Here is a 23,924-nt window from a genome sequence, read left to right as displayed (position 1 = left end):
ATGATTTATAAAATTCAACAGTAAACCATCTCCACCTGGAGCGGATCCAACACTAAGAGACTTCAATGCTGTCTGTATCTCCTTTAATGTAATCAGCTTTTCAAGGGATTCTTTTAAATGATCAGGAATTTTCGGACCTTCAATTGTTTTTAAAAATTCAATTCCTTCAGTTTCTTTATTTGAATCAAACTCGGAAGAATATAATGTTTTATAAAATTTCAAAAATTGTTCTAAAATGTTATTAATTTGGAAATGAGTTTTCCCTTTTTCATCTTTTATAGCTGCTATTTTTATTTTCTCTTTCTTTACTTTAAGGTAATTCGCTAACATTCTTCCAGCCTTATTTGAATTATCATAATACAATGCTTGCTGATAAAATAACTTTTTCAACTATTCTAGAGGAAATCTCATATTTGTATTTGTATTGCAATAATTCTTGCAACATGCTTTGTTCTCATTTTGAATACAATTTTAATTTTAAATCTTTAATCTTTTTCTCCAAACTAAAAAATTCCATTTTATGCTTTTTCGTTGTGTGTACTGAGAATGAAATATGTCCTCTTATAGTAGCTTTAAAAGCATCCCAGAGAATTTCTAATGAGATTTCTTCTGATGTATTTAATTGAAAATATTAATTTTTTGTTGTAATTCTTCTATAAAATTATCTTCAGCTAGCAGAGCATTATTAAACCTCCAAACAGGTCTACTATAATCTTGTTCATTTATATTTAATTCAATCTATACTTCTCCATGATCCGAAAAAATAATCGGATCAATTTCAGCTTTTGTGATTTGTTGAGTTAAAATATCTGACACAAAAAATAATCTATTCTTGAAAAGGATTTGTGTATTTGAGAACAAAATGAAAATTCCTGATCTTTAAAATGTAAAATCCTCCATATATCTTTTAATCCACATGATTGAACTAGATTATCCAAACCCAATGATTTTATTATTCTACTTGTTTTTTTTATCAAAGCATCATAACCGCATTGAAATCTCCAGCCACAATCATTTTAGTTGTAGTCAGTGGTAAAAACAACTGTTGAAGAGATTTAAAAAACTCAATTTGACCCGAATTAGGTGCGTAAACATTAATCAGCATCAAGGTATTATTCTCTAAGCTCATGCCCACTTGGACCCATCTTCCCATGACATCTGTAGAAATTAATCTAAAGCTTCCATTACATTTCTTGTGTACTAAAATAGCAATCCCTGCTTTTTTACCTATGGTTTGCACATAAAAACAATGTTTCACCCAATCTCCCTCTAATTTTGATGATTCATTGGCTGAAAGATGAGTTTCCTGAATAAAATATATATCAGCTTCTTGTTTCTTTAAGAAACTAAGGGGGTAATAATAAAAAAAAAACGTCTAAAAAGTGTCCTAAATGGCTACTTGGACGATCAAAAAGCCTGATCGTCCAAGTATCCATAACCAAAGCTGGTTTTTAGACGTATCTAAAAACAGCTTAGGCTTTTCCCCTGCCTCTAAACGCACAGAGAGAAAAGAGGTGTATTTAGAGGAGGGGAAAGGGCGGGCGGGAGGTGGGCCGACCTACACCTAGGCGTACAACACCTATAACCAAAACAGTTTAGTCGGCACTTAGACCTGTTTGACTTAGACGAAAGAAAACCAGGTCTAAGTGCCGAAAAAGGGGCCACTGAGCTGATGGCCGCTGGCGCCATCAGTTCAGCGGCCCGGCAACCTAACCATCGCAGCAGGAGAGATGCCTCATCTCCCCTACCGCGATGCCATCACTCTTCTACCCGAACTGCCGCGACCCGCGGCAGTTCGGGTAGAGGAGTGATGGCATCGCGGTAGGGGAGATGAGGCATCTCTCCTGCCACGATGCATCACTCCCCCCCCCAACACAACATCGGGGCAAGAGGGAGCCCAAGCCCTCTTGCCCTGCGGCAGCCGCGACCCCCCGACTCGATCGGGGCAAGAGGGAGCCCAAGCCCTCTTGTCCCGGCCAACCACGGCACCCCCGACTCGTTCGGGCCAGGAGGAAGCCCAAGCCCTCCTGGCCCAGGCGACTCTCTACCCCCCCCCCCCACTAAATTACGGGCAGGAGGGATCCCAGGCCCTCCTGCCCTCGACGACCCCCCCTCCCCCAACGTCTACCCCCCCCGACTGCCCCCCCAGCCGACCCACGACCCCCGACCAACCCCCACGACCACCGCCACCCCCCTTCCCCGTACCTTTTTCTCGTTGGCCGGACAGACGGGTGCCAAACCCGCCTGTCCGGCAGGCAGCCACCGGCAGAATGAGGCCCGATTGGCCCAGCTGTACCAAAGCCCCGCCTACTGGTGGGGCCTAAGGCGCCTGGGCCAATCAGAATAGGCCCGGGAGCCTTAGGCCACTCCTGTGGGCGGGGCCTTAGGCACATGGGCCCAGCGTTTTATTATTATAGATTAGTATAATCCTTCACTAATAGATGAATTAATTCTATTATAATCAATTAATACTTATTTATTGTTAAAGAATAAATTAGTTTTCTCCCATCTTTAATCCAAATTCGTTTGAAGTAATTAAATAAAAATATTACCTTTTCCCTATATTTATCAATTACTAAGACCTGTTGCTACTACATATTACTAAAACACTACGTTTTAAATCAATAAAGTCAAATGGCATCTATTTATGAAGACTTTGTAATACTTTCTCCAACTTTAATTATGTTAACACTATGATGAGATTAGAAATGCAATCTTTGTGAGAAATGAAGAGTGGATGTTTTGTAACTGAGTAAGACTGTAATTTCCTTGAATGAATTGAGATATATTGACGGCACAAACTTTCTTCAGATCACATAACTCCGTTTTTAATTGTATTTAATCAAAAGTATTTGTACTTTAGATTTTGACTTTTTCAGAAGCAGTATGTAATCAGTGTGCATAGGGCAGTTGCATAGAGATCCCAACTGTCAGCTATAAGTGTATGCTTTTACATATGCTCGTTTCTAAACTGACAGCACTTTCCCTTTGTTCAGTCGATGTTCCTATCACACACAAGTGATATACTATATTCCATGCAGACAGGCAATAACAGTGACTTAATGATCTTCATTAGAGCAAAGAAGGGAAGCCTCTACTGACTTCCATAAAAAGCGGAATGTGTATCCACCAAAGATTTTAAAATGCATTCATCTGGCACAAAAGATTTTCCCCATAGCCAGATTTAAGACACATGGAGGGGCATAATCAAAAAAACCATCTAAGTCCCTTTTTGGCCTAAGTCCTTAAACGTTCAAAGCAGAAGCAGGGAAAGTGTCCATAATCAAAACAAACGTCCTTGTTTTGATTATGGCCTGCCTCTACTAAATGCCCAGATCACCACTACGTCTAAAAGTACACCATCACAACATCTACACTTTTTGGCCATAATGAACTAAAAAAATGCCTAAGCCCCAAACGTCCAACAGAAGGGCTTTTAGGCGAAGGAGGAGCCAGTCCTTCCCCTAAAAGCTGGATTCTGTAACCGGTGTCTGTCAAAAACAAAACCGGTTACAGAATCCCCCCCCCCACAACGATCCAGGCAGGAGGGTGGGCATCTCGGGGGGGTGTGATGTATCGCAGCAGGAGAGATTGGGCATCTCTCCTGCCGCGATGGTTGCGGTGGGTAGGTTTCTGGGCCGCTGAACTGATCACACCAGCGGCCATCAGCTTAGCGGCCCCTTTTTCGGCACTTCGTCTAAGTCAAAAAGGTCTAAGTGCCAACTAGGCAACCTGTCAACTGTTTTGGTTATATGTGTTGTACACCTAGGTGTAGGTTGGCCCACCTCCCGCCCACTGCCCGCCCTTTCCCCTCCTCTAAACACACCTTTTTTCTCTCTGCGTTTAGAGGCAGGGGAAAGGCATAAGCTGTTTTTAGATGCGTCTAAAAACCAGCTTTGGTTATGGGTACTTGGACGATCAGGCTTTTTGATCGTCCAAGTAGCCATTTAGGACACTTTTTAGGCGTTTGTTTGTTTTTTGATTATGAACTCCATGTCCTTTTGCAGCCGTATAGTAGCGATCTTCTTCAAATCCGTTGAATGTGTCACCTCGTTGGATCTATTCCCTTGTTTTTCACAAATAACAACGTTGAAATGATGGAAGAAACTTCAGTCCTTTGTATGTGAAGCCATTAATTGTCATTTGTGAAGTTGACTATTACTGTAATAAAGTCAAACTGTAAAATCAGTCCATCTTTCCTATACGAGAACCGACGTTTACTATAGGAGCATCACTGTCTCATGAACTTCCATCTTCTGTGCCACCTTATCAAATTATTACATTACATTACATTAGTGATTTCTATTCCGCCAATATCCTTGTATAGCTATTTATTTATTTTCCCTCCTTCTTTACTCTGTCCGATGACCCTACAGTCAGAAAAGCACTGTTCAATTCATACCGATTTCCTGATACCGAAGAACAGACATTCTCAGTCGATCACCAAGCACTTCACCGCCTTTAATTCTTATATCCAGTTCCACACATTCGCATTTTTCTCCGTTTAGTTTTAAACTGCATTATGGTGTTCCTTTGACTTTTCCTCTTCCTTCTATAATTAATAATCATTTATACTCTAACCCATCAGTTATTTGCCTGTTTTTAACTAGTGCCACTTAACCAATCTTCTTTATGTCAAATCCTTTCCTTTCATTTATGAATTTTCTAAAATTACATATTCATTGGTTCTTTCTGTTGTAAAAGAAACTTTATGAGCTCTTCCGGATCTTCAAATTGACAGGTCTTATTATCTAATGTAATCCTCATTATTGCAGGGTATATAGGACTGTACCTTGCTCCTATCTCCTTTAATTTAGGTCTTAATTGGAAGAATTTTTTACGTTTTTCAGAAGTGGCTTTAGCAAAATCAGGAACGAAGATCAATTTTGTCCCTTTATATATTAAATCTTTATTAGCTTTAGTCAAATTTAATATTTTTATTGCCTGCTGATACCTCATTACTCTAAATATTAATGGTCTTGGAATCCCTTTTGTATTTGATTTTATCAGGATTCTATGAGCTCTCTTGATCTCTAATGGAAATCGAGGGCTCAATGGCACTAGTTTAGGAATAATATTTTCTAAAAAAGAAATGTCATCTTTTCCCTCCAATCCTTCTTTTAAATTTAAAATCCTCAAATTATTACGTCTGGACTTGTTCTCAATCTGTTCAATTCTATCTTCCAATCGTTGAATGGATTGATGATCAGATTTACATTGTAATAAAGTTTCTTCTGCTTTTTCCATTCTCTCTTCCATCTAAACAGCACAAGCATTAGCAATTTGTATTTTCTTAGCTAAGTTAGAAACTTCCTCCTTTACCTCCAGCATTATATTTCGTAACTCAACTATAATGCCTGCGTTGTTATTCACTTCGTCCGACGGAAGAGGCACTCTGGATGGAGATGGGGGATCAGCTTTAATTCTTTTTGCATTTCCTCCCGCGAAAGACGATTCATTCTTTGTTTGACGCGTTGAGGTAATATTATATACAATTTCCTTCAAGGCAATTGATCTCACATCAGGAGATCAATTGCCTTGAAGGAAATTGTATATAATATTACCGCAGAGGCTTTCAGAGGGATGGAGCTCAATGATTAAGCTTCCACCATGTTAGGCTACCAAGCCACACCCCAGAATAGATTACTTTTTATTATGACAGGGATAGCGATGCAGTTAATTACAAAAAATTGGAAAAACTGGGATAGACTGAATTTTAACTTCTGGTGGGAAACCCTGTGCCAGTTTTATAGATATGAGCGAATGAATTCAGAACAACTGGGTCATTACAAAAAATTTAATGAGATCTGGTCCATTGATGACATTTGTAAAAACTGATCACTAGTATAAGTCTTTGATTTCTAAAAGGAGGTTCGCATGCATCCAGGGAGGGTGGGAGGGGGGGGGAAATATATATTGTATTATTCCTTGATGGATGTAGTGGAAGGGAGGGGGGGAAATATAATTTGTATTGTTATTGATCGATTGTAAGTGCTGTCTATGAACATAACTGTATGTAAAATTTAATGCACTTTGTTCTTGTTTTGAAAATTAATAAAATTTTAAAAAAAGAAAATCAACCAAACTTCACTGAGGTGGGCTTTTACAAAGGTGTGCTGCTAGAAGAAAGTAATTAGCCCCCCCCCTTTTTTACAAAACTATAGCACAGTTTTTAGCGCCGGCTGCAGTGGTAAGAGCTCCGCCGCTCGGATCTGTTACTGTTCTGACCGGTGCTAAAAAACACACTCCAGTTTTATAAAAGGAGGGGTTAAGTGAAAAAAACTTGAAGGCTCTTTTTTTTCTCTAGTATAATTTAATGAAAATACTGAATTGTACTGAAATTCTGGATAATTAGCAAAAATAATGTTTAAATGTTGTCAAATTTGCAAATTTTTTGTGCAGAATTTGGGGGGGCGTTTTAACGCAGAATTTTGAATACTTTTTGTGCAGAATTCCACCAGAAGTGATGTTTGTTCTACAATATTTACAGTGAAACTTTTTTTTCTACAGATCCTGATTCTGCTGGGTCATCTGAGGATGCTGTTTCAACAAGATATTTAGAACAGGAACCTGGTACAAACAGGAGAAGTTACACAATGAGCCCATTTGTGAATGTCCCTGCAGGTACATATAAAAAATTTTTTTCTTAAAATGTTCACTTTTGGGGCTGTAAATTTTGTAAGTAAAATCATGACTTTATTAAACTTTTTGTATTTCAGTAAAAAAAAAAAAAAAAAAGTGTTGGGGGGGAGGGTTTTGCAGGATTCCAAGATAGCTGCAGCTTACCCTCGGCATCTCTGACTTCGATCTGCAGGAGCGTCTGAGCATTTTGTTTCAGCTGTCCCGAGTATGCCACATTCAAAGAGAAAGGGAGTAGTTCGAGCAGATCCCCCTGTGGCACAAACTTCTACTCCCTCACAGCACTCCATGCTGGAGTTTGTCGGAGCAGGTTCCCCTCTCATCGGGGCAGAGTCTGGCGGTTTCCCAGCTGGAAGAGAGGCTGGGGCTTCGGACTGGGAGGTATCTCTCTCCCCTCTGATGTCAGTTCCACCACCGCTCCCAGCACCTAATGCAGCTGACCCGGATGTGACTCCCGACTTGATATTCTCGAGGGAGACCCTGGGAGCAGGGGCTGTAGCCGTACGGAAACAGCTGGAGGCAGAAGAAACTTTGGAGATTTCTCCCCAACTAAAGAAATCTGAGGCAGTGTCACTGGAGAGCATATTGGAGACTCTCATGAAGATCAACACAACAGTTTCCAGCTCTTCTAAAGAAATTGCAGCACTCGTGAGTACTCTTAATGCCTTGGGAGAGAAACTGCAGGGTACTATAGACCAATTTAATATGGAAGTATCCCAGGTTAAGACTAAGGTTACTGATTTACAAACTCTATCTTCAGAACTGGTCAAAGATAAAATAAATTTGAATAAGAAAATAGAACAATTGGAAAATTATAATAGAAGATTAAATGTGTGAATTCTCAACTTTCCTCATTCAATTGGAATGTCACCTATGGAAATGCTAAGAAAATATCTTGTTGAAGTATTGAAATACTCAGTTGACTTGCAGTTATCTATGTATCTTGTATCTAAGTATCTTGCAGTTAAATATGTCTTTTTTTTTACCTGAACACTTGCGCGCATTTCTTGATATGAAGAAGCTGTCTACTGCTAGTGGGTTTTTTTGGGGGTTTTTTTTTTTATATCTTTATTAGCTATTGCAAAGGGAACATACAACCAGGAGGGGGAAAAACAGAGAAAAGCTGAACAGCCAAGGAAATCAACAAGTGAAAATCATGGCAACAAATGAGTCATAGTACAGAAACCCTTCAGTTGGATGCCCAACACAATTGACATTTTTAAGTACCATAAAACCCCCAAACACACGCAGACCCCAAACACCCAGCCACAAGTCACAACAAGCATGCATCAATCACCCCACAGTCATACTCCCCAACCAACCAAACACACCAGTGCAGCCGCTCAAGGGAGCCAAAAAGAAAGGAGTGGCAACCACTCCCAGAGGAGTCAGAGGATTGGGTCATCAGCCTCCAGCCCTGAGTTAAGGCCCGCTGCCAGAGAGCTAGGTAACACCTATGATTGAGGTTCCCAGACCGGGGGGTGCGCCGTATTTCATAATGCACCACCTCAGCTAAACGAGCAATCCACTGCAGAAAAGAGGCCACTGAGTCAGCCACCCAGTGTTGCAACAAGAGCTTTTTTGCCACCAAGACAGCCATGTAAAGAACCCTGCACTGGGGTGGTGTAAGCCCTCCCTCTATCAAATTGCGTTGATCTCCCAATAGCAGGAAACCATAGTTCCAGGGCACAGCACGTTGAACAAGGCGCTCCAAAAACGGGAGAACTCGCAACCATAAGGCAGTAGCGGGACATTCCAAGAAATGGTGAATGAAGGTACCCAAGGATCAATTGCACTTAGTGCAGACCCCTCCTCCCAGAGGCCCATATGAGAGCCCCCTGCGCCCTGGAAATGTAAGCTCGGTGCAGGATTTTAAATTGCATTTCCCGAAAATCCATGGAGCCCCCCCCCAAGGCGTGCACGTTGGCAAAAAGATCAAGAAATGTCCTGCGGTCAAGTGTAATGTCAAGGTCTAATTGCCACTGTGAAGCCAATCTATCAATAGATCCTAGATCTGAAGCATTCTTCAAAATACGATACCAGGTGGCTAATTTGTTAAAACGGGCAGTACCTGAAAAAACTGAACATCCAAGGGACCACATAGCCAAGCAGCCCCCAACTTGCGACCAAGGGACAAGTAGTAATGTCGAGCTTGAAGGTAGGCCCAGAAATGAGTCTGGGGCAAATGCCAATGGGATTGCAGTTGGGCAAATGTAGGAAACTGACCACCCCCCACGGTAAGGAAATCCTGAAGTGATCTACACCCTCTTCGCTCCCACTACTGAAACCAAGAGTGTCCTACACCCAGGGGAAAATCGACATTCCCATACAGCTGCAACAAGAGGGAAGCTTCCGGAGTTTTCCTCTGCCGATGCCGCCACCACCTCCATGCACGTCGCAGGAGGAGGAGAAATGCAAACTTATTCTCCCCGCCCAGAATAACTGACTGTGGGGCGTCGAGAAGGGACAAGACCGAATGGGGGGTGCACCATGCCTCCACCCGACCAGCCCTCATGGATAAACCGAAACAGAGCTGCCACATTGTAAAAACGAAGATCAGGGAGATTTAAACCGCCCCTGATTTGTCCAGAGCCAAAGTAGCATAGCTAATCCGGGCTCGCTTATGACGCCAGAGGAAGGAAGAGAGGATAGAGCGAAACAAGTGCACATCCTTATCCGTAACCCAGAGAGGTATAGTCTGCAAGGGATACAGAATTTTGGGGAGAAGTACCAGACAAAGCCACACGCCCCCAGAGTCCCAATGGAAGGTCTCTCCATTTAACACACAATTGCTAGATCTCATCCAAATGGCGTCGCACATTATATTGGTACAGAAGCTTGAGATCTGGGCTTAAATACACACCAAGATAACGCATCGGCCCCCGTACCAGTGGGATCTCGAGGCCCGCATGCCAGTTCTCCACTGTAGTAGACCGCAATGGGAGAAGCTCAGATTTATCGCAATTAACTTGAAGGCCAGAAATATCCCCAAAGGCTAGGACCCTCCCTAGATCCTGGCGGGGTTAGTCTAGATAAATGAGAATATCATCAGCAAATAGATTAATGCGGCTCTCCTTCTGTCCAAGCCAGATACCCCGAAGAGTCGAATCCCCTTGAATTTTAGCGGCCAATGGTGCGATGTCTAACACAAAAAGAAGCGGAGACAATGGCCACCCCTGTCGCATCCCCCTACCCAATGCAAATGGGTCAGTGAACTGACCATTCACCAAAAGTCTTGCTTGCGGTTGAATATATAAGCTACAAATCCATTGGTGAATGGGACCCTCTACGCCAGGGGTAGGGAACTCCGGTCCTCGAGAGCTGTATTCCAGTCGGGTTTTCAGGATTTCCCCAATGAATATGCATGAGATCTATTTGCATGCACTGCTTTCAATGCATATTTATTGAGAAAATCCTGAAAACTCGACTGGAATACGGCTCTCGAGGACCGGAGTTCCCTATCCCTGCTCTATGCCAAACTGACGTAAAACCCAGAAGAGGTATGGCCATGAGATGCTATCAAATGCTTTCTCCATATCCAGGCCAACAATAGCCGATGTGCCCTCCATCCAGCGCCTGGAATGAAGAGCCATCAGAGCGCGAGCTAGATTCATCGACGCGTAGCGGCCCAGCACGAACCCGGTCTGGTCCTCATGGATCAAAAGCGGCAAAAATGCATTCAATCTGGTCGTCATAATCACGGCAAAAAGCTTGGCATCTTGATTGAGAAGAGAAATGGGGTGATAAGACCCCACCTGGGCCGGGTCTTTGCCCGGTTTAGGCAAGAGCACAACGTGAGCTAAATTAGGTGTCTCCAAACCCTGGTTTGCAGACAATGCATTGAATGCCCCCGCCAAAACAGGGGAGACCTGATCCAATAAGATCTTGTAATATTCAGAACCAAATCCATCAGGGCCAGGTACTTTAGTTAACTTGAGCTTCTTGATACCAAGCTGTACTTCTCCAGGGCTAATAGGGATATTCAATTGCTCCAGCTAAGCTACTGTCAGCTTAGGAAGCGTAAGCCCCTGAAAGAAGACATCTCTATCAGCTTCCGAAAAGGGTCTGTTAGCGTACAGAGATTCATAAAAGTGAACAAATTGCTGTTAAATCTGCTGTTCCTGGGTGAAACGAGTACCTTTCTTGTCCTGTATGAACAGAATAACCTGGCATGTGCGCAGATGCCTGACCAAATTGGCCAACAGCTTCTCTGTCTTAACCCCCCAGGAGTACAATTTATACCATTGAAAATAAATATCGCGAGAGGCCCTCTGCGTCAAGATGGTATCAATCTGGTGCCTTACGGTCAACAAGTGAAGTTTATCATCTGCAGAAAGTGGCACGCCCTCAATTGTTGAAGCTCCCCCGAGAGAGCCAATAACTCAGCATCCATTTTCTTCCACTTGCAAGAAAGATAAGCAATAATGAACCCCCGCAGAACTGCCTTGGAGACCTCCCAAAATGTCACTGGGTGGACGTCTTCAGTGTTATTATGATAACTATACTCCAACCACTGTTCCTGAAGATATTTATGAAATTCTAGATCTCGATAGAGGTAACACGAAAATTTCCAATGCCATTCCCCGGACTCCGGCATAAACTGAAGTTCCATGACAACTGGGGAGTGATCCGATAAGGGAACCTCCCAGAAGCCCTGGGGAGCAGAGAGGGTGAGATCAACAGGTAGTCCAACCGGGCATATACATTGTGGGGGTGTGAGTAAAAGGTGTAGGTGCATTCCGTTGGGTGCAAAATCCTCCAGGTGTCCAATAACTGCAACTGGCTAAGTAAAAAATGTACCCCCTTGGCTCCATGGTCCCTTGCCCCCGCCTTTGCCGGACTACAGTCCAGGGCAGGATCTACAGTAATGTTAAAGTCCCCTCCCACCAGCGGCATGGCTATCCTGGCAAGCAGAGCGGAAAAAATTTATGATTATACACATTAGGAGCAAACAGATGGCATAATAACCATTTGTGCCCCAAAATTCCCCCAAAACTATAACATATAGGCCCTCCTGGTCTTGGAGAACCTTATGAGTGTGGAAGAGCAGTTGTTTATGAATAAGGAAGGCAACTCCTCGTTTCCGGGTACCAAAGGAGGACGAGCAAACCTCACCCACCCAGTCTCTCCTAAGCTTGAGGTGTTCAGTAATGGAAATATGAGTTTCCTGCACAAAAGCGATATCAGTCCCCCACCGTTGGAACCAGGTCAAAACCTTCTTCCTCTTAACAGGAGAGTGAATCCCGTCCACATTTAAGGTAGCTATAGTCAACTTAGTCATTAGTAAAAAGTTTCCCAGAGGTAATAACAGGAGACAAATTAGTACAGTGGACAGTCAGCCCCCCAGCTAGGCCTCCCATCCAGGAAAACTTGAGCAGGAACACACTAAAGAGTGCCATGGGACACAGAAGCATGCCCAACCACCCCCAGGAACGCTGCACCACATCACATATAGCCCTCCCCCCTACCCACACATCAACCACCACACATACCCACATTCAATCACACCATCCACCCCCCCAAACCCCCACCTGCTCCCCACCAACCTCACCCTGGCCCCCAGAGAAAAGCATCCCCAGAGCCATCCCCCAAATCCCTCAATACAAAAGAAAAAACTAAGAACAAAAAATCCCACTCCCAAGAAGCGGAGCAGCCTAAAGTCCTTAGCTGAGCTCTCATAGACCCACAGTCTCCCACAAAGATTCAACTGCTCAGGCTGAAAGAAGAACCTGCCAGCACCGGAGCAGATCGCCCTCCCTCAATCAGCCTGGTCCAGACAGACCCCAGCAGGGATGAAACAGCAAAGAAGGCGATCAAAGTTCACTGCCGTCGACGTCAAGCAGTCCGAAGCATGGGACCAAAACAGAGCAAAAAAGGGTCACCAGGCCCCGAACGCCCTAGACACCACAGCTCACCCCCACTTAAGCCAACAGAGTCCAGGCAGAACTACCCTCAGCGGCCAAGGTATCCGATAGGTCTCACAAATAGATGAAGGCCACAGAGAGAAAATACTGAGGGCAAGCTGCTGCGTCAAATGGCCAGATCAGCCTCAGGGGCCTCCCCACCCCGTCAGCCATGGCCGGCATGGAGTCTAGAAAATGCTGCACTGCCGCTCGATAAGCAAAGGTGTGAGGTTTCCCCTCTCTCCAAATGCGCAGCGACGCCGGGTACACCAGCGCAAACCGCACTCCTCGTCGGTGAAGCGCGGTGCAAAGGGGCACCATTTCTTTACGGTGGGAGGCCACATAGAGTGAATAATCGTTGAACAGCAACAGTTTCTTTCCCTCGTAGTCCAACTGTCCCACTTTCCGGTAAGCTCTTTTTCCTTCCAGTTGAGGTAACGAGCAATTGCAGCCCTAGGGCGATTGTTATCCCCCGAGCGTTGGCCCATGCAATGCGCTCACTCGCAGATAAAGCCGGTCGGCGGTGCCTCTAGGCCCAGCCTAGTCGGGAGCCAATTTGAAAGAAGTGGTAGAGATCTTAGTCAGCCCGGAGCTCTGGAAGACCCACCATGTGGAGGTTGTTCCAGCGCTGGCGATGCTCCTGTTCATCGAGTCAGCCAGTCAGCGCTTGCACCTGGGCCTGCATTGTGACCACACTAGTGCGATACCGCAGTGCCGCATCTTCCCCATCAGAGATGCACTGCTCCACCGCTGCAATGCGGTTCGTTTGCGACTCAAAGCGTTTATTTATGCAGTCTACTGCTGACTGAAGCTTATGGAGACGCGGTCACCATGCGGGAAATTTCTTGTGCCCACTCTCCCCATTGCGCCGGGGCAGAAGATGGAGTTGGCGATGCTGCCATTTTAGGCACGGGGAAGGCAGACTTGTGTTTTGGCATCTTCACTGAACGTACCGGCATTCCGGATGCAAACCACCATTCCAGAGGTCGCACTCCCGCAAAGCACCTTAAGAAGGTCTCCGGGAAGATTATCACCAATCAGGCAGTATTATAGAGGGAGTTTAGCAGAGTTTTGAAAACCGGGGCTCGGAGAGCTCGAGGGCACACATCCTTTCAAGTCAGACGCATCACGTGACCCCCCCCTGTCTACTGCTAGTGTTAATTAAGTCGTACAGGGAACCTTACTGCTAAGCCCATATTGTAAGAATTATTGTTTCTCTTCACATTTTCCAGGAATTCTCCAAGGATTGTTTGTGGTTTAAGAAAGTTTAATATGTTTCTTTTGAGAATTGATTTAATTTGTACTCGTACCTTTTACAACTGATTTTCTTGAACAAGGTTATCTTGTGATTATTTTGAAAATTCAATAAAGATAAAGATTTAAAAAAAGTGTTGGGAATAAAATAATGTGTAGTACAAAACATTTTTTATGTGTTTGTTTTTTACATTCCCATTCTTGATGGGTGACTGGTGCTTGCTTTGAAACTTCTATTTCCAATGCAATAGGGGAGACATTTTAGACAAGTGGGTATTCCAATAGCCACATGCCATGCAGAAGGAATCCAATCTGGATTTTTTTCTGTGCTTCTGCTCTACTTCAGTGTGATCTCTAGCTCCACCTACAGTTTTTTTTCTTTTGCACGTGTGCCAGAAGGATGTGTGTGTTCTGCTCTCCCCTTTTTATTATTTTATTCGGTGTTTTTCCATCCCTTTTTTGGGATTTTCTTTTGTTTAGAGCAATTCTTTAGCTCTGCTTGCATGGAAAACTCTCAGACTTCGATCTGCAACTAACAGGCCAATCCCTGGTGGTACCTATCAGCCAGCCTGCATCTGTTTCTGAGGAGTTTGGGCCATCCCCACTTCTCCTATTGCCTTACATCGTTCAGTGCAGGCTGTGGGGCATACTTTGGAGACTCAGCAGTATCTCGCAGTGTGACGACTGCGTTTCATGCCTCTGCTCGTCCCTGAGCGTGTCCGTTGGTCCATAAGAGTGGAGATGAAGTCAGGCATGATGTCTGACTGGCAGTCTGAAGATCAGTATCCTGGAGGCATTCCCAGCATGAGGCAGTAGTTCTCCAATTCCAACTACTTTAAGAGAGCTGTGGTAGACTGCAGCACATTTCCAACCCAGGTCACAGTGAGTAAAGGCTGTCATAGCCAGTAAGGTTATTCAGGGGGTTCTGAATTTTGCAGTTTTGAATGTGTTCCCCCACCTAAAAAATCCTAAAATCTCCATTTTTACAGTTTGCTATATGTGAAAAAATATTGCAATTTTGGCATGAATTTCTCAGCGGCTGTCATCTTGGATTTTTAGATATCTTTATTTCAAAAGCTCCCTACTTCTCTAAAACTTCAAATTTTGCCTCAAAACTTATTAGGATGGAGCCTTGGACTCTCCTAGTGTGATTTCTTGCCAGGATTATGCAAATTAGGCACCTTTGCCAGGAATGGCGGTAGCACAAAGCTTAGCCTCTCTTCTGATTAAGCAGGTGACTAAATGCTCGGTTAGCCCAGTGGGGTGGCCTATTTTGTTTTCGGGGCTCAGCATGGCTGCTGGTTCTATTCGTAGGGCTGTGGACCCACCTCAGCCTAAGAAACACATGTTGCAGTCATCTCTGGGTGACTGTGCCCCAGGAGCCGGAGGCCTTCTCAACCTTTATAGCAGTGGGCATTTTTCCCCTGTGCAGTCCCCACCATCTCTGTTCTTTCTCTAAGCAGCATTGCTTCCCTAAGCACTGTTCTAGTCCTGCCTGATTCTGATCTGGGGGATTTTTTGGATGCTGACCAGCTCGCTGGCCCTTTATTCCCCAGTTCAGCGCTTCTAGGCGCGGGTGGTGGGGGAAATCAGGAGCAGCTTTGCCAGATCTTATTTCTGAGTCTCTGTAGGAGTTGAATTTGGTCATTCATTCAGCTTTGTCCACCTTTTCCTCCTGGCTTTGTGGAGTGCGCTCCCAGTCTTCTGCCTTTCCCTGGCACTCTGATCTGAGCATTTTATTCTCAGAGCATTGTTTCTCTGGAAGGAGTTCTTAAGATAGTGTGGGCTATGTCACAGAAGAGCCAGTAGCTTCTGGATCAGCCTAAGGTAGATTCTTTGATTGCACAAGTGACTGAACACACCTCTTTTCCCAGTGCGGGTGGTATGGTGCTTAAGGATATGCAGGTCCACTAGCTGGATGTTGTCCTCCAGAGACTTTTTGATGCAGCTGCTTTAGGCATTAAGGCTACTTCGGTGGCATCCTTTGTCACTCGCACCTGTTTTTGTCTTGGCTGTGCACGCTGGAGTATGAGGCTGGTCAGCTGCCTCCTCTACTTCGTTTGGCTGATGGTGCTTATGTTGCTGATGCTTATGCGAGTGCTTGCTAAGGTGCCGGCGTACTCTTTCTGCACGCAGGATACTCTAGATCTGACAGTGAGTTGCTCATTCCACATACAAGGCTCCTTTGGCTAATCTTTCCTTTAAGGAGCAGTTTTTGTTTGGCAAGGGAATGGATGACCTCATGAATTCTGTGGTAGACTGTAGCCCTATGTCTCTGCCTGATAGCAGCCTCAGAATCTTTAGAAGTTCTAGTCACTTTACTTTTTCGTGGCTACAGGCGATTCCGCCTATGACTGTTACAACTCTGAAATTTCCCAGAGCTCCCATCAGCAGTACTGCAGGTGCAACCATCTGCCTCCCATTTCACGCACAAAGGCGCAATGCTACCAGGCCAAAGTTTGCCCCTCTACAAGTTGGGGACAGTCTCTCGGTTGTCTGCTGGCCTGGGCTCACCTTTCGTCCGACCTTTGGGTCTTGAACATTCTTTGCTCAGGCTTCACTTTGGACTCCCCTAGCTTCTGATGGATTGGGTTGTGGGTTCTACCGCAGGTCGACCTGACACAGCGCTTAAGGTGCAAGCTACTGTAAAAAGTGTGCTGGATATCCAGGGCAATCCAATCTCTCAAGCTCTGGCAGCTACTTGATATCCTTCATCTTAGCTCAGGAAGGATCCGTGATTGAGGACCTGTTCTGGATCTCCAGCGCGTATAAGTGGTGCTCATAGTTCCACGATTTTGCAGCAGTGGCCCTGGGAGAGAGAGTTCCTTGCCTCTCTGGATCTCACAGAAACTTACGTGCACATGTCAATGTTTCCAGCTGCACCGCAAGCTTGCGGTTTTGTGCTTAAAAAAAAAAATAAATAAACCAAGAAAAAGGAAAAACATTGCCAGTTCTCGGCTCTCCATACCTTCAACGATGCTGGTCATGGCAGCTTATTTACAGAACATGAGTCTGCCAATACACCCTTACTTAGACGACTGCCTGATGAGAGCTCCCTTGTTGGCCGAGGGTTGCCATACAGCGGATCCGGTGATCCCTGTTCTGGAGGGCATTGGTTGAATTGTGAGCTCCGGATGGAGCAGTCTGACGCCCATGCAGCATCTGGAATATCTGGGTGTTTGATGCAGCAGCGGGCCACGTCTATCAAGCTGATGGTTCTCACAGTTTCTTCCTTCTTGTAGGAACTTGCTCAGTCGGCATGTGGCTATCTTCAGGTCCTAAGGTCCCTTCAAGCCACATTGAATGTGGTTCCTTGGGTGAGAGAGCACAGGTGTCCTCTCCAGTATGCCTTCCTCTCTCGTTGGGATCTGCATGAGTCTGCATTTCAGTCCAGTCTTTCCTGGACTCTAGAGACTCAAACCAGCGTGGCTTGGTGGCTTCTCCCTCAGTTGCTCTTCAGGGGCGTACTGCTGTGGATCGACTCCTGTGTCGTAGTGATGTCATATGCCAGCTTTTCAGACTAAAGAGCCCACTGTACTAGTCGTCCCATCCAATGAGGTTGGAATCTCTCCCACTAGACATTGTTGATTGACAGGCTGGGACTGGAAGCCTTTCGGCTGGCTGTGGTTTGCTTCTAAAAGTTTCTGGAGGACCAAGTGGTCGGAGTCTTCTCCAATAGCGCAATGGCATTAGCCTATGTCCCTCAACCACATGGGAGCTATCCTCAGTGGCATTCCAAGCCATTGTGCAGAGCTAGGATCAGCCCAGCTTCGTCCTTGTAGCAGCACAGGGCACAACGAAGACCCGAGCCTGACAAGCACAGATCTCAGTGCTCTTGTGCCGCCCTGTATGTCCTTCCTCCCTGGCCCATACTAGGCTAAGTCTTTTGGCGGATAGTGATCCTTCCGGGCCTTGTCATTCTGGTGGCTCTGGACTTGCTTCACAGGCTGTGGTACGCAGATCTGCAACTTTGCAGAGATAGCGGCCTTCAGTTCTGCACCCTTCTGACCTGCTTTCTCAGGATCTGGTTACTTTGCTCTTACAGCATGGCTTTTGCTACTAGGTCTGCCTGCACTGGGGCATGACAGACTTTCCAGCATTGGTGTGACCAGAAATGGTCAGAGCCATATTCCGCTCAGATTTAGGTGGTTCTTGACTTTCTTCCAGCTGATCTGGACATCCAGCTATGACATCCCTTCGTGTCCAAGTAGCGGGGATCTCTTGTTTCAGAGCCAGGACCATCCTTAGTCTTAACCATCTCACCCTGCTATTTCTAGATTTCTGCAAAGGGCTCTTTGCTTTAAACCACCTATTACACCACTGCTCCCTTTGTGGGATCTCAATTGGGTGCTGTCTGGCTTTACCACAGCTCTTTTTGAGCCTCTTCTGGATGTTTCCCTCTTGGCCTTGACTTTCCCAGTTGTCTTCTCATCGCTGTTACTTCGGCAAGCAATGTCTCCGAATTTCGGGCTCTTCTTATCGAGAGTCATTCTACCGATTCTTAGTGTCTGGTCTTCCTTATGCATAGTTCCTTCTATCCTGCCGAAGTTGACTTCAGCATCCATGTTCCTCAGGAGGTGCGTTAGCCTGATTTTCAGTCTGCTTGTTCCAGGCCACAGGATCGCCTTTTGAAGAAACTTGATGTGCACAGGGTTTTGTTACCTGGAGATTACTGACAACTTTTGTCTCTATGACCTGTTTGTGCTGATACATTCTGTTGTGCGGGGTGCCCCTGCTTCCAAGGCCACCATTTCTGGATGAATCCATGGGGCCCTTTCGTCAGCTTATATTCTGGCCGGGACTCTGTCTCCCATCTCTGTTACAGCGCATTCTTCTAGGACTATGACTTCAAGAGCCGAAGTTAGTGCAGTCTTCTTCGAAGAACTATATGGCAGCAATGTAGTATTCTTTGCTCACATTTTGCCAAATATTACATAGTGGATGTGGCAATGAGACAGGACTACCTTCGGATCCTCAGTTTTCCTGGGCGACACAGTCAACCCACCCTGGCATTTCGGGACTGCTTTGATATGTCCCACTTGTCTAGAATGTTTCCTCTATTGCACTGGAAGAGATTATGTACTTACCCTGGTAAGTTATTTTCCAGTAGATAGGGGAGACATTCTAGACTCCCGCCCTGTCCTTCCTTCACCTACCTACTAACCATTTATGCGTCTTCAAGTTGATTCTTGATGTCAGTCAGCCCTTGTGCTGGGAAGAATCTGTATATGTGTTACTGTTTTATGCAGGGGGTCACTTCTGTGCTCCTTTGATGCATTTGTTACTTGTTTACAGTTAATGTTCTCATGTTAATTCTTGAGTAGAACACTTGTTTATGGACTTCATTACCATGGGAGCCTCTACTTCACGTTTGTACGGTGGCTTTCGGTGCGAGGGTACTAACTGTAGGTGGAGCTAGAGAGCACATTAAAGTAGAGCGGAGGCAGATAAAAAAAAAAAACGGATTGGATTCCTTCTGCATTTGGCACACGGCTATTGGGATACTACCCACTTGTATAGAATGTCTCCCCTATCTACTGGAAAGAAGCTTACCAGGGTAAGTACATAATCTTTTTTTTTTTTTTTTAATTTAAAGTTCTAAAATTCCAAGTTATATGACATTACTTGTAAGGGTAAGAATTTGAGTGGCAATTCATTCTTTTAAGTTTTTTTAAAGTGCAATTATCAAAGCTATTTTGTATCAGTACAGGGCAATCTCTTTAAAACTAGGACCTTTTAATTTTGGCTTCAGTGGTATATGAAAGAATAATTTTATAAGAACATAAGAACTACCATCTCCGGATCAGACCTTCGGTCCATCAAGTCCGGCGATCTGCACACGCGGAGGCCCAGGCAGGTGTACACCTGGCGTAATTTTAGTCACCCATATCCCTCTATGCCTCTCGTAAGGAGATGTGCATCTAGAACGGTGGATTCCGCAATAACCTCCTCTGGGAGAGCATTCCAGGTGTCCACCACTCGTTGCGTGAAGCAGAACTTCCTGATATTTGTCCTGGACTTGTCCCCCCTTAGCTTCAGTCCATGTCCTCTTGTCCATGTCACATTGGACATTGTAAATAATTTTTTTTTCCTGCTCTATTTTGTTAATTCCTTTCAGTATTTTGAAAGTCTCGATCATATCCCATCGCAGTCTCCTTTTCTCAAGGGAGAACAATCCCAGTCTCTTAAGTCGTTCCTTGTATTCCAAGTTCTCCATAGCTTTTATTAGCTTTGTTGCTCGTCTCTGCAACCTCTCAAGCAGTTTTATATCCTTCTTTAGGTTGGGAGACCAGTGTTGGACACAGTATTCCAAGTGTGGTTTGACCATTGCCCTATAAGCGGCATTATAACTTTCTCCAATCTTCTCGTGATTCCTTTCTTTATCATGCCTAACATTCTATTTGCTTTCTTTGCTGCTGCCTTCAGTTCTTTTAAGACTCTTGGGTGAATCCATCAGGTCCAGTGGATTTGTCGCTTTTAAGATTGTCGATCTGGTAGTATATCTGGTCCAAGTCCACTTCTACTGTGGTGAGGTTGTCCTCTATTACTCCTTTGAACACATTCACTGCTTCTGGTATTGTTGTGGTGTCCTCCTTCGTAAGGACAGATGCAAAGAAGGAATTTTGTCTTCCTTGATGTACCCTTTTCTTCTCTGGTCATCCAATGGTCCCATTGCCTCTTTTGCAGGTTTTTTTCCTTTTATGTATCTAAAGAAGGGCTTGAAATTTTTGGCCTCTTGCACTATTTTCTCCTCATAGTCCTTTTTGGCATCCCTCACCGCCTTGTGACATTTCTTCTGATCATCTTTGTGTTTGCTCCAAGCTTCGGTTGTTTTCGTGTGTTTCCATTTTTTAAAGGAGTCCTTCTTTTCTTTTATGGCTTCCTTCATCTCTCTAGTTAGAAAGTATAGAACTGCCTTTTATGTGCTCAAGAACGCTGTGTCTGAATTCAAGAGGGCCTGGGATAGGCACGTGGGATCTCTCGGAGAGAGAAAGAGAAAATGGCTACTGTGGATGGGCAGACTAGATGGGCCATTTTGGCCTTTGTCTGCCGTCATGTTTCTATTTCTATAAAAATTAGGCACATAGAAACATAACCCCTACTTTTGTGTGATATACAGTATATGTAGGCATTCTCGTGGATGGAAAATAGGTAGACTATGGATGGGATTGACATATACCGTATATAAGTCAATAAATTTTTATTTCAAAATTCTGTTATTCCATGTCATCCTATGGATCAATCCAGAGACTTGTAGATTGCATCCATCAACCATCAGATAGAAATAGAGAGAGCACTAGAGCTCTGCCACACAGCCTCCTGTGCAGCAGCCTCATTTCCAATATTGTATTCTCTCAATCTAGCAGATGAATGGACATAGCCTAAGCAACTCTCTGCTTTCTGTTCTCCAGCCATTTGCCTATCCATCTTAGTATATCTTCCTCTATTCCATGGCTTCCTCTATTCCATGGCTTCCTCTATTCCATGGCTTCCTCTATTCCATGGCTTTGTCTTTCATGTGGAACCTTGTCGAACGCTTTCTGGAAGTCCAAGTATATTGTCCACCGGTTCTCCACTATCAATTTGTTTGTTCACGGTCTCAAAAAATTGAAGTAAATTCGTCAAACATGATTTCCCTTTCCTGAAGCCATGTTGACTGGCTCTAATCAGGTCGTGTGTATCCAAGTGCCAGACTATGCTATCTTTAATCAGTGCTTCAACCATCTTTCCAGGCTACAGTCGTTAGACTCACAGGTCTGTAGTTGCCCAGTTCTCCTCTTGATCCTTTTATGAAAATTGGTGTGACGTTCGCTTTCTTCCAATTGTCCGGTATCTGTCCAGATCTAATTGACAGGTTGGCAAGCTTTTGCAAAAGCTCTTCGATTTCAACCTTCAGTTCTTTTAAGACTCTCGGGTGAATTCCATCAGGTCCAGGGTATTTGTCGCTTTTAAGATTGTCAATCTGGTAGTATATCTGGTCCAAGTCCACTTCTACTGTGGTGAGGCTGTCCTCTGTTACTCCTTTGAACACTTTCACTGCTTCTGGTATTGTTGTGGTGTCCTCCTTCGTAAAGACAGATGCAAAGAAGGAATTTAGTCTGTCTGTAATTTGTTTATCTTCCTTGATGTACCCTTTTCTTCTCTGGTCATCCAACGGTCCCACTGCCTCTTTTGCAGATTTTTTTCCTTTTATGTATCTAAAGAAGGGCTTGAAATTTTTGGCCTCTTGCGCTATTTTCTCCTCATAGTCCTTTTTGGCATCCCTCATCACCTTGTGACATTTCTTCTGATCATCTTTATGTTTGTTTCAAGCTTCGGTTGTTTTCGTGTGTTTCCATTTTTTAAAGGAGTCCTTCTTTTCTTTTATGGCTTCCTTCACCTCTCTAGTTAGAAAGTATAGAACTGCCTTTTATGTGCTCAAGAACGCTGTGTCTGAATTCAAGAGGGCCTGGGATAGGCACGTGGGATCTCTCGGAGAGAGAAAGAGATAATGGCTACTGTGGATGGGCAGACTAGATGGGCCATTTGGCCTTTGTCTGCCGTCATGTTTCTATTTCTATAAAAAATAGGCACATAGAAACATAACCCCTACTTTTGTGTGATATACAGTATTATGTAGGCATTCTCGTGGATGGAAAATAGGTAGACTATGGATGGGATTGACATATACCGTATATAAGTCAATAAATTTTTATTTCAAAATTCTGTTATTCCATGTCAACCCATGGATCAATCCAGAGGCTTGTGGACTGCATCCATCAACCATCAGGTAGAAACAGAGAGAACACTAGAGCTCTGCCATACAGCCTCCTGTGCAGCAGCCTCATTTCCAATATTGTATTCTCTTAATCTAGCAGATGAATGGACATAGCCTATGCAACTCTGTATTGATGCGGACTCCTGGCCTTCAGGATGAGTAGAGCCCTTTTGGGTGGAACAGTTCTTAGTGGGCTTAGGTGTATACTCGGTGGGGCCAGGTCCCTCTCCCTACTGGTTTAGGACAATTCATCATGGCCATTTCAGTATTTCAGGTGATGCCCCCCCCAAAAAAAATTACCCTCCCCCATTCCCTGGCAGCTGCGGATGAGCCCCATTCACCCTTGACCAGTTTGCCCTCTCCCATCACCTCAGCTTATCAGACAAGATGTTAGGGCAGCTCAACTCCAATTATATCACCAATGGCTGCACTGCAGGTAACTGAGCACCAGAAGGTCAGGAAGGCTCCCTGCCCCAGGCTGGGAGCTGATAAAGAGGGAGAAGCTGAAGAGAGAAGGGAATTGGAGAAGGAGTCAGCTCCGAGTGGCCAGCATGGCTACCAGACATGGGCTATTCAGCGCAGCTGTTTCAGTGTGGTCGAGATGAAACGTTCCATGATGAATCATACCATTATGCCCTCTCCTCCCCCCTTCCTGCAGTACTCTATCTATTGGGCTCCTTTTAAGCCAGAAATCTCATGCCTTGAGTGTTTAAATTGTGCCTCTTTAAAAAACAAAACAAAAACATAACTCAAACAACCTCTTAAAACAATCTCTTGGCTAAAATCTTCTTTTCAACCTTCGATTTCAACTGAAATAGCAGTCCTATCAGAAGGAAATTTTTATTTATTTACCGAAGAGGATATACACAACATACCGGAAGCTGACGGGCTATACGCCGAAAATGAAGATGGGAAACTGACAGGGTTGATGGTCAGTCTAGAAGAGGTATGCAGGCAGATTGATAGGCTTAAAAACGATAAATCCCCGGGACCGATGGCATCCATCCAAGGGTAATCAAGGAACTGAAAAGGGCTATAGCTGAACTGCTTCAACTAATAGCCAATCTGTCTATCAAATCAGGAAGGATTCTGGAAGACTGGAAAGTGGTGAATATTACGCCGAACAAGAGGTCATGGACTGAAACTGAGGGGCAGCAGAGCAGACTCAGGACTAATGTCAGGAAATTCTGCTTCACACAGCGAGTGATGGACGCTTGGAATGCTCTCCCGGAGGAGGTTTTGACAGAGACCACCATTCTGGGATTCAAGGGCACACCTTCTTGCAAATCACATTGAGGGATACGGGTGAACAAGGTGTCCCTCAGGGAACACCTAGCGTAGCCTCCACGTGTGCGGGTCACCGGACAAGA

At 44.6% G+C, this 23,924-nt stretch overlaps 1 protein-coding gene across 3 annotated transcripts in view; it reads left to right on the top strand.

Annotated features, from left to right (window-relative positions):
• The window catches only part of EFNB2 (ephrin B2), a 496,270-nt gene that overhangs the window by 398,860 nt on the left and 73,486 nt on the right, over positions 1-23,924 (top strand). For 2 of the 3 annotated variants that reach the window (XM_033948723.1, XM_033948724.1), the window contains exons 5-6: positions 6,511-6,624; positions 6,815-7,287. In XM_033948723.1, the coding sequence (XP_033804614.1) occupies positions 6,511-6,624; positions 6,815-7,287 (587 nt within the window). The remainder of the gene's footprint in view (positions 1-6,510; positions 6,625-6,814; positions 7,288-23,924) is intronic. The other variant, XM_033948725.1, reaches the window with a different exon arrangement.

Source organism: Geotrypetes seraphini, chromosome 6 (genome assembly GCF_902459505.1).
Source record: "Geotrypetes seraphini chromosome 6, aGeoSer1.1, whole genome shotgun sequence".
NCBI lineage: Eukaryota > Metazoa > Chordata > Amphibia > Gymnophiona > Dermophiidae > Geotrypetes > Geotrypetes seraphini.
Note: the sequence above shows the minus strand (reverse complement) of the source record. Positions and strands in the feature narration are given on the sequence as shown.